The sequence below is a fragment of the Eucyclogobius newberryi genome, unplaced genomic scaffold (assembly GCF_026437365.1).
Source record: "Eucyclogobius newberryi isolate DKJ021-1_F unplaced genomic scaffold, fEucNew1.0.hap1 SCAF_20, whole genome shotgun sequence".
In the NCBI taxonomy this organism is placed as follows: domain Eukaryota; kingdom Metazoa; phylum Chordata; class Actinopteri; order Gobiiformes; family Gobiidae; genus Eucyclogobius; species Eucyclogobius newberryi.
In genome coordinates, this window is record NW_027315835.1 from 11,072,810 (window position 1) to 11,082,580 (window position 9,771).

A 9,771-nucleotide genomic window follows, 5' to 3' on the forward strand; every position below is an offset into this window, starting at 1 on the left:
GAACATGCACAATAAGGGGGGAAATTATATCATATGATGTTGTTACATAAATGTAGGACTAGGCACACAGATTTACCTGAAAGAAACACACCTTTTCAAAACCGTGCACATTTCCAGATGCAAGCAGCCTAGTTTTTTTGAGTTGTCAATTTGTTTGTAAAAGTGAGCTCAACAGAAGAATAAATTCTGATTAATTATTCTTTATCTAATCAAGCAAATGGAGATAATCCAAATGCTTCAGCCGCTCACCTGTATCACAGCAGCAGCAGCAGCAGTGGCTCTGGTCCTGTGGCTTGCAGAGGAAACACAGTCGAGCCTCTCACATCGAGCAGCGGCCCGGGACAGAGGGGGCATTCTTCTCCAGGTTCCCATCGCGCACCTCAGTTTGCCCGGGCCAATCTGTCCACCGCTTACTGAGGAAATGTTCACTTAGCGCAGGAAGTCTGAGGTTTCGCCGATATGTTTGATTCCAGCAGTTAGCCAAACAACGCGGGGTTATTAGACAGGTCAGAGCAACATAGGTGGGAAGTGAGACACCCACGGGGGATTTGCAAGTGCAATTCAACAGGGAATCAGGTAAACGAGTCCTTCCAGAGGTAAATATACTGCTATTTTTAGACTCCTACAAGCTCGGTTTGACATGGGCAAAATGGGTAAGGTTGATTCAGGTCAGTCTGATCAAATTAACTAAATAGATTTTGCCTCCATATCACTGCATTATTCCAAAATTGATATGCTTATAATGTTAAATAAGACATATTAATAGAACTCATAACTTTATGAGTATATTATTATGTTTTTCCCTCATCATTAGCGTGAAGTTTGGTGATTACAAAATGTCTTTTTGCGTCTATCACCTATCCCCGCCCACGCGTTTGTACTTAATCGCGGTTCTTTGGTAAATCTAGACTCCGGGTTAAACACATTTAGGGTCAAAAAAATTCTATCTTAAAAGTAAATATTGCCTTGTATAAAAATCTACTGCTTGTGAGAGAAAAATGCCAGAAGAAGTCAGGAATAATAGTTCTATATATTTATTCACAAAGTACATACACCAATACATCTGCTGTACAAATAACAATATTACGATCCGATTACATTCATTAGGTCTTCACGTTTTAATAATAATCGAATGTAATAAGTTAATAATAATACGTTTTGGATCCTTCTATTGTGTTTTTGCGTCCTCATTTGAGATGTTTCGAATGCACTCTGAAGTGTCACATGATTTACAGCGATCACCGGACTGTGAATAGAGATGAGGGGGCATACCAACTCTCTCATACTCGTGATACAGTTCTGAAGAAGTCAGACTGCAGATGGCGCTGTTGTCCCACTGTAGCAAGACAGTGCCAATATCTTAATCTTATATTTAAATCCGCTGACCAGACACAAAAATACACGTCTAACCGTGAGAATTCTCAATTTACTTTAAAGATATTCTTGATTGAGACTGAGAAAAAAAAAACGTGACAACTGTACATACATATTCTTTCATTTCACTCTGCATTATATTGCATTTCTGCTCAAATAATAAAGTTCAAGTGCTAATTTGCCAGTGAATCTGTATTTCATCACAATCCTAAATCACTATAACATTTGTCTCCTTCCACTCTTGTCGTAGTTCTGTCAGTGTCCTGTAGGGGCGTTGGAGAGCCCTCTCACTGGATTTTCTTTTTCTCCAGCAGGGCGACCTCTCTGGCCTTTCTCCTCTTCAGTTTCTTCTTGAGGAGGAGCAAGTCAATGTACACAATGTGATCCAAAACCGTAGAGGCGCAAAGCAGCCCTCCATGAAGCGCTCCTGCGATTCCACAGCTGAACACGTCCTGACCTGGGAGCAGACGGCAACGGGAAAAACAAGTGCTTCAGACCAGGTTTAAGTTAGATGAGATAACGGTGGACTTAGAGGTCGGAGATAAATCTAAAACTTGACTAGTGCACTTGTTGTTTTGGAGATATGCAACGTTTGAGTATATTATCATAAAAACTATTGGAATAAGTTCAATTTTTTGCAAAATTTTTGGTCAATTTAATCAACCTTTTTGTGTGTGGAGTAGTACTATTTTAGACCTGGTTAAGCCCTAATTTTACACCTAGATTAGTCCAGTTTTAGTCCAGTTTTGGTCCAGTTTTAGTCCAGTTTTAGTCCAGTTTTAATCCAGTTTTAGTCCGGTTTTAGTCCGGTTTTAGTCCGGTTTAGACCTGGTTTAGACCTGTTAGTACTCGGTAAGACCAATATTTTCTGATGTAGAACTCGATGTGAAGTTTAGGAACCGGAATACTTTCGAGAATAATGTGATACTTCTAAAACTGGCAGCAGAAATACGCAGAAACAATCGGGGAGTGACACAAATCACATGTAAAACACACATCAATACATGAGGCTATTGAATGTTACGTTCAGTGCAAACCCCACAGTTCTCTTACCTGAGATGTAGAGGTTTTTCACAGGCGTGTTGCACCTGTTCCGGGCGACAGCTTCAGAGTGGAATCGGTCGAGATTGTGTTCGGACGAGTACATGGCTCCTCGCTGAGCTCCGAGGTAGTGACAGTTTGTGAGGGGGGTCGCCACGTCCTGGAACACCAGCTGAGGGGACAATGGTTATAGTTATGTACCAGGAAATGTAAATAATAAACTGATCTGTTAATACTTCCTCTTCCAACAAATATCTACCTTACCGTTATGAAAACTAGGATCACACTTCTAAATCAATGGTCCTAGCCTTTAACGTCAATTGTTTTAATAGTTGAGTGGACTTTTTTATTGTCTCCGAATCTGTTTTTGATTTGACTCATCCCTCAGCCTCTGGGGGAACGTGTGAGGTGATGTCACAGTGAAGTGGTCCTGAGTTATAGGTTAAAGGTCATGAGCAGGAGCTGGAGGAGGAGGAGGCCTATTGCACAGTCAGTGGATATTACTACTACTACTACAATAACAACCATACTTTATTAGTATTTACTACCTTGGTCCGGAAGCTTTAGTCAACTTATCTGTGAATTAATGTTTTAGCTGTCTAAAGTTTTTAATTAGTCGACCGATTATATCATAAGGATTTTAAAAGCTACGACGACCTGCAGAAAGAGAAGGTGTTGAGTGAGTTAGAGGCAGATTAGCCGGGGCGCATTGTGCAATTTTTACACACAAATGTGCAATTTACAAGTACTTTTATTGTCTTGTCAGTGCACTTTGGGTCAAATGGGTCAGATCATAGAGACAGCATCCCCTTTAAGTTAACTAATCGAGTCTTTAGTCAAACAAGAATTACCTGTTCCAATAAAGTCTCCAAGTGTTTAATAAGCTTCTAACAAACAAGCAGTGTAAGAACATACCTTGTCTTTGATTTTGGGGAATAATTTGCAGGCCCAGTCGAAGAGGTTATTAGCAAATCTCATTTTGTAGTTGTAGTATTCGTCTCCTCTTTTGCGCACTGCTGTGTCTTTCCACTCCTCGAACCACTCATACTTCACCATGGTCAGGATAGTCATGCAAGATTTACCTAAAACGGGACAGCAAATGTTAAAGTGTAGCATATTATAGGTGTTAGAATAAGTATAGAGAGTAATACATAAATATGAGGATCTTATTCAGTAGATTGATATACCTGGATGTCTTATTTTGGACTCTGGGTCTTTGGCCGATGGCATTGTTATAAACATCATGGGAATGTTGTCAGGGGCTTCCTCTTTACTCAATGCAAAGAAGTCCTCCATACTATTAAAAAAAAAAAAAAAAAACAAGATGTTATAAAGGTTAAAAAAGGAATATATGGGTGGGACAGTCTGTAAGCTTCTTCTCCACCTGGTGGCCAAATATTTTCAACAAATATAGATGGAAAAGGTGGTTTAAATTAGAAACGCAAAAAAAATGGCTGTTTTCTTATCCATTTGAATGTACTTTGAATTCTCAGTGTGTCTATAGCTACACAATATGTTCTGATACTTCTAGCACCATTACTTTCCACTACTTTTACTAGTTAGTCTTCTAAATCTGACTTTCCATAGCTTTTTACCTAGAGTTTCAGTTTATTACTCATACAATATCGCCCCCTGGTGTAAACTCAAACATACACACATTTCTAATCTGGACACTTACGATTTGTCCATGTCGTTGTTTTTGAAGAGCCAGAAGTTTGTGGAGACCAAGCCCAGCTCCTCCTGAGTCCCATCAAACCCAGAGAAGACCAGGAAAGACCCGCGACCGGGTTTCATCATGTTCAGCCTCTTCTGCATCTCTGTGGGGGGGACACAGAATATATATTATTATGAACCCCTAAAATCTATTGTGAGAGTCACTTAACTTGGTGGAGCTTAATATTTGGGCAAAAAACTACAATTTACAGTCTGGATGTGTGATGGTTTCATTTTACTTTGTCAGGGCGAGATGTGGCTTCCTGTTTGAACAATTCTTGCTGTTAGATATAATAGTCTTCATTTGGCAGCAAATATGTGAATACTGCTGCTCTGAACACACAGTCTCACTGCAATATCACAATATAAAACTTTAGTGTTATGATAATTGTGAGATTTTATAATTATTCCCTATTATAAACCCCAAACAACGGTGTAATCCTTTTTTTTTTCTTCTTGTTTAAATGGCTTCCTTTAACCAGTTTATGAAATCTACCTTTCTGAATGAGTAAACTTAATAGTAAAGAATAATCATAATTAATAAAATTACACCACCACTTGATATGGTTCTTTATATTTACATTCACTTTTGTGTGGTTTAACTTAAATGAAATTGCTTAATTTAGCTTCTAAAATGACCACAATTATATTTTTTTAGTTTTTGTGTTTATATTGGGACCTGAATAACCACAATAGTCGATCCTGTGTCTTTCCAAACTTGTAAATGTTTTTTTTTTTTTTTTACCAGAAACGTTCTCCTTCTCACCTGGCTGGACTGAGATTTCCCGAGGCAGCAGTTTCTGGAAAGTGGTGAAGATTCCACAGTTTGAGACTATAACAGGTGCTCGGATCTCAAACTCCTCTTGGCCTTTTCTCACTTTCACCCCTGACAAACACACAGAAAAAATATTGTTTATCATAATAATGTACTCTTATTTCAAAATTCTTCTCACCATATGCGGCGTTCTCCTCGTTGACCAGGATCTCGGTGACCGGAGCTCGGACCAGACAGTTTCCTCCGTATTTCTGGATGGTGCGGATGATGTGGAAGGAGATCTCACTGGCGCCGCCCTTGATGTAATACGCTCCTCGTTTGTAGTGATGGACCAGGAGAGCGTTTATCAAGACACTAGAATCTTTGGGGGGCACGCCTTCGAAAATAGTTAAGGTTAGTGAACAAATGTTGAGATAAGCCAGCCTGTAAAGTTGTGTCAAAGGTGAAAGACGTACTCCAAAACACGTGGTTCCACCTTGTTATGTCGCTAGGTAGTTTTCCAGGAAGTACTCTAGCTTGCTTTTAAGTCATCACTACACCTGACGTCATTCTGTTCTCAAACTTTCATCAGTAACATGTATCTGAAATCATTTAAACTCTTTCACTATTCAGATATGAGGTCTGAATTACTTTTGCAGGTTTATTGTAAATAAAAAGGTAATTTAAAAAGTTTACATAATTTCACTTCCTGTTTGTAATTGATGACATCACACTTGGAAATTACCCAGCAAACACTGGGCCAAAACACATTTAATGTCCCAATTATTTTTGTTTGACAAATAAACATATATGAGAGTGACTTGTAATGTTTAGAAAGTCAGAAAAGTTGTGTAAATTATGCATACATTTTGACTGGAATGAGTGTCCCTAGTGTGATGTCACTTCTGTCATTTTCTACAGATTTTTCAATGTTATCTCCACAAATACCTACTTGACTGGTGTAAAGCTATAATTTATATGTATAACAGGTATAAATACAACAATTAAAGTACAAATTAGAAAATCATAAAAACCCGTCATACGCACTTTAAAATTTGATTATTTTACAGCTGCAGCAAACACGCTGCGACTACTTAGAGATGGCAAATATATTAAAAGAATGATATCGTAACTGTTGTTTTGGAGATATGCAAAATTAGAACAGCGAGTTGATCGTCTATAATTAAAACAAATACAAATTAGCTGAAAAAGAGACTGAAACGTCAAGTGTATTCTCCAAAGCAAATTTTTGCTGATATTCTTGCTCTTTTGTGGTTAATTTGTGGTCCATTCCTGTTTTGTGTGATATTTAACCCTTAATCAAGACATTTCCAGGCACATTTTAGCGTATTCTTGATGAATTGTTAAAATATTGTCTGAATATTGTTCTTTTTGTCAATATTTCCCACTCCTACTACTACTACTATTACTACTACTACTACTACCACAACTACCACAATTACCACTAACCTTCACTTTCAGTAACACTTTGAATTGTTTTAGTCTGTTGTTGTTTTTTATAGACTTTATACACCAAAAATACCTGTTTTTTGGTACAACAAAATCTATGTTGTACCAAAAATCTATGTTGTAAATGTTATTATGAGTAATTCAGCCTTACCATAGAAAAGATAAGCAAAGATCACATGGAGGTCTTTGTTGCTGGTCAGAGTGTTCACCAGATCTGTTGCACATGTCCCAGAAAGTTTGAAAACTGGAGAGAAAAAATCTGCAAGACCAGATTTCAACAGGAGTAAAGCGATCCACTGTGGAATCAGCTTCAGGGTCGCTAGATAGTGGGTCTTTTTGGCACAAATCTGTAAAAACACAAGGAAACATGTCGTCATTTGAAGGTTTACTTCTTGCAAAAGCTGAAAATCATTTAGTATCTTACTTTCATGATTTTGAAGAACGTCTCGATTGCCTCTTTGTCGTCGGGGAATTGCTTTAGGAGATGCGCCTTCATGGCCGTTTTGCCCGAGAAAATGGTGTACTCGCGCAGCTTGTCGCCCTGTCCGATTTGGATGGTGTCGAAATGCTGGTTGAGCTCCTGAAACTCCAGCTGCCCCTCGGAAATCTGGTCGAAGGCGATGCGCAGCAGGCTGTTCTCATGGACCTGACCAATGTAGTGGAGACCTAAAGGGAAAATACGTACAGTGCCACGTTTGTTAAAGGAAAAGTGATGAATTCCACAATCTAAGATGTCAACGCACAACATTCCACGAGGTGTGTGTAGTGTCCATAATCGTTTTTTATATTCACACAAACTCACTCACTTCACTCTTTCTCTTCAACTCTTTCTTGCCGTGGTAATCTGAACTGCAATATTTTACATATTCACCAGGTTTTCTCGGTTTTCCTACCAAAATGTCTAATACTATCACAGAGTTATTATCTTTAGTTTATCATTTATTTGTCAGGGTCCATGTACAAACACATCAATCCAAGGAGAAGAGGCTTTGCACTATAGCTAAAGGGCTACTTTATATAGTTCCTTTAGGTAAGTGCAATTAGTTTGTAAAAGATAAAATAAATAAAGTATATCAAATTAAAGAAGAAAAAGAAGATGCACTAACATTTTCTGGGGTAGCGTCGCAGGTGACGTGCTCTTCACAAGAAAAGTTACACTGTGGTACCACTTTACAATAACTAAAACTTAATTATCCTTAATAAACATTTAATGAAATCTAAATTTATAATGAACTAACCGTTTTTAAGAATTATTCAGTCTTAGTAACTACCTAAGTAAAGACTTGTAGGTAATTAAGTAGTTACAAAGCCTGATTAAACCATCCTTATTAAACTATTTGTTCATTATGAATTGTCTTTGTCCATGCTTTGTTAAGGCTATTAAAAGTGTAGTTAGTTAATAGTTACTAGTTATTACCACATTTTTATACACGCCATGATTCACGTACAACTTTCAAATGAAACAGTAGGTTGGAAGGACTCTCACCAACATCAAACTCAAAGCCCTTCTCTATGTAGGTGTGGCAGCAGCCTCCGGCCTGGTCGTGCTGCTCCAGGACCAGGACTTTCTTCCCGGCTTTGGCCAGAGTCGCCCCGGCCGTGAGACCCCCGATCCCACTGCCAATCACTATCACATCCAAGTCCTGGGGCACGCGATCCACGTTGAAACCTAGAACAAAATATATGCTGTATCACATCATTATTATTTTTATTTTTTCAGATTATCCTACTGTTATTGCATTTTTTGTCAAATTGAATGTATATGTTGTTGTGTAATTGTGTTACATAAGACAGTCTGAAGGTTGGACTCCACTGAACTGCTTTCTGCCGTATCATTCTTGAGACACGGCTCTTATCGGAACCATAAAATGTAGATATAGCTGTTAATCTAATCTAACAGGTAAAATCTAATTTAGATAATCCTGCTCTATTTGCACTGAAGGCGTCTGATCCTGTTATGATGCCGCAAACGACTTCTATAGATGTCAGACTGACTTACACTCTATTATTACAAATGATTTTAGTCCCAAAATCTGCAGCATATGATCACCTTTTTTTCCCCCAATACAAACTCCTTCTAATTCTGAACATTCTTGATTTATCTCGGCTTGGGACTGGCACATAAACAGATCACAGCTGATAAACACATATGGCTGCAGTAACCTACTTTCACTATTTTCTTAGAGGGTGAAAGTTTCCTCTGAGAAGCTGTTGCAATTACAACTTTACAAGTACAGTATAGTAAATGTTTCCCCAGGTATTTGAGTATTATATATAAAAAAAAGTCATACCTTGTTTTATAACTTTGTCTCTTTTTCTCTGATCAAACTCTCTTGGCGCAGGCGGCCTCACAGACTCCAGCGAGAACGGGCTTCTTTTTCCAAACAGATACCAGTAGCTGCCCCCCACCCAAAGGAGCACCCACACGAGGAACACCACCAGCCACATTTGGGAGAAGAGGAGAGCGTTGCGAGAACAGACTGATGCATACGCGGCTCTGTGCGGGCTGATAAAGGGGCAGCGGGCAGTGCCAAAGTCTGCGGTGGGACATGTGTCTTCACTTTACAACGCTCCATAAAGATAAAGCACGAGACCTAGTTTTTCCTCAAATGACTGCGCACAGATTACAGATCGAGTCACAAATAATGGTGTGTTCAGAACAAATAATGAGTAACATAACATAACATTTTCGTAACTGTTTGAGAATTGTTCATCAACATGGCGTAAGAGGTTATTCACCAGCAGAGCATACCATCACCTACTTAAGTCTCTTATCTGCAAGTTGCAAAGTAAATGTGATACTGATCAATTTACTTGACTGAGACTTAATCTGAAGCGGTGCCTACTGCTTGTGTGTGAGAAGTAATTGGAGCAGCAGCAGTACTCCTCTGGTCATTTTTACAACAGATTAAAAAAAATCCACAAATATTCTTAATTATCTATTCATTATTAAATCTATAAAAAATCCAATACATTTTTAATTAGATTTTCTGCTCATCAATTTGGCAAATGATGTTGCTGTGCTTTGCGTGACTCCGTTGGAACATTCAGCCTGTAGCTGAGTAGTGACAGTAATATTTTCGGAAATAACTGTTTAAATAAAGCACAACATTCTAGAATCTATAGATTATGGAGCTGGAACAGGTCATAATTTTATTGTAGAATTAGCTTTTTGATTTGTTAACCTGTTTTATGGTTCATATTTCTGAAATCACTGGGCCTATCCTTATGGTGAAAAATTGCATTTATCATCTTCTCTGTCAGTATAAATAACTCTATCCATCCATCTTCATCTGCTTATCCGGGGCTGGGTCGCGGGGGCACCAGTCTAAGCAAGGACTTACAGACTTCCATCTCCTCACACACTTCCTCCAACTCCTCGCAATCGCTCCGATGCAGCAACTGCGTCACTGCAGCAG

The 9,771-nt window shown here is 38.6% G+C and overlaps 1 protein-coding gene across 1 annotated transcript; it reads right to left on the reverse strand.

Annotated features, from left to right (window-relative positions):
- Positions 1-1,620: 1,620 nt before the first annotated feature.
- LOC140369259 (inactive all-trans-retinol 13,14-reductase) lies at positions 1,621-8,880 on the reverse strand. The gene is made up of 11 exons (XM_072456538.1): positions 8,644-8,880; positions 7,839-8,021; positions 6,777-7,018; positions 6,504-6,699; positions 5,082-5,279; positions 4,895-5,014; positions 4,094-4,232; positions 3,603-3,712; positions 3,331-3,497; positions 2,428-2,587; positions 1,621-1,831 (listed from the first exon to the last, which is right to left on the reverse strand). The coding sequence occupies exons 1-11, from the start codon at positions 8,798-8,800 to the stop codon at positions 1,662-1,664; spliced, it is 1,842 nt and encodes a 613-aa protein (XP_072312639.1). The 5' UTR covers positions 8,801-8,880; the 3' UTR covers positions 1,621-1,661.
- Positions 8,881-9,771: the final 891 nt, after the last annotated feature.

Excerpts from the sequence above, each read along its gene's own strand:
- LOC140369259 (XM_072456538.1), bottom strand. The coding sequence starts at position 8,800 with ATGTGGCTGGTGGTGTTCCTCGTGTGGGTGCTCCTTTGGGTGGGGGGC. Across the intron at positions 4,233-4,894 it reads GGAAATCTCAGTCCAGCCAG|AGATGCAGAAGAGGCTGAAC; the intron begins GTGAGAAGGAGA and ends TCCCCCCCACAG. Across the intron at positions 1,832-2,427 it reads GAAAAACCTCTACATCTCAG|GTCAGGACGTGTTCAGCTGT; the intron begins GTAAGAGAACTG and ends GTCTGCTCCCAG.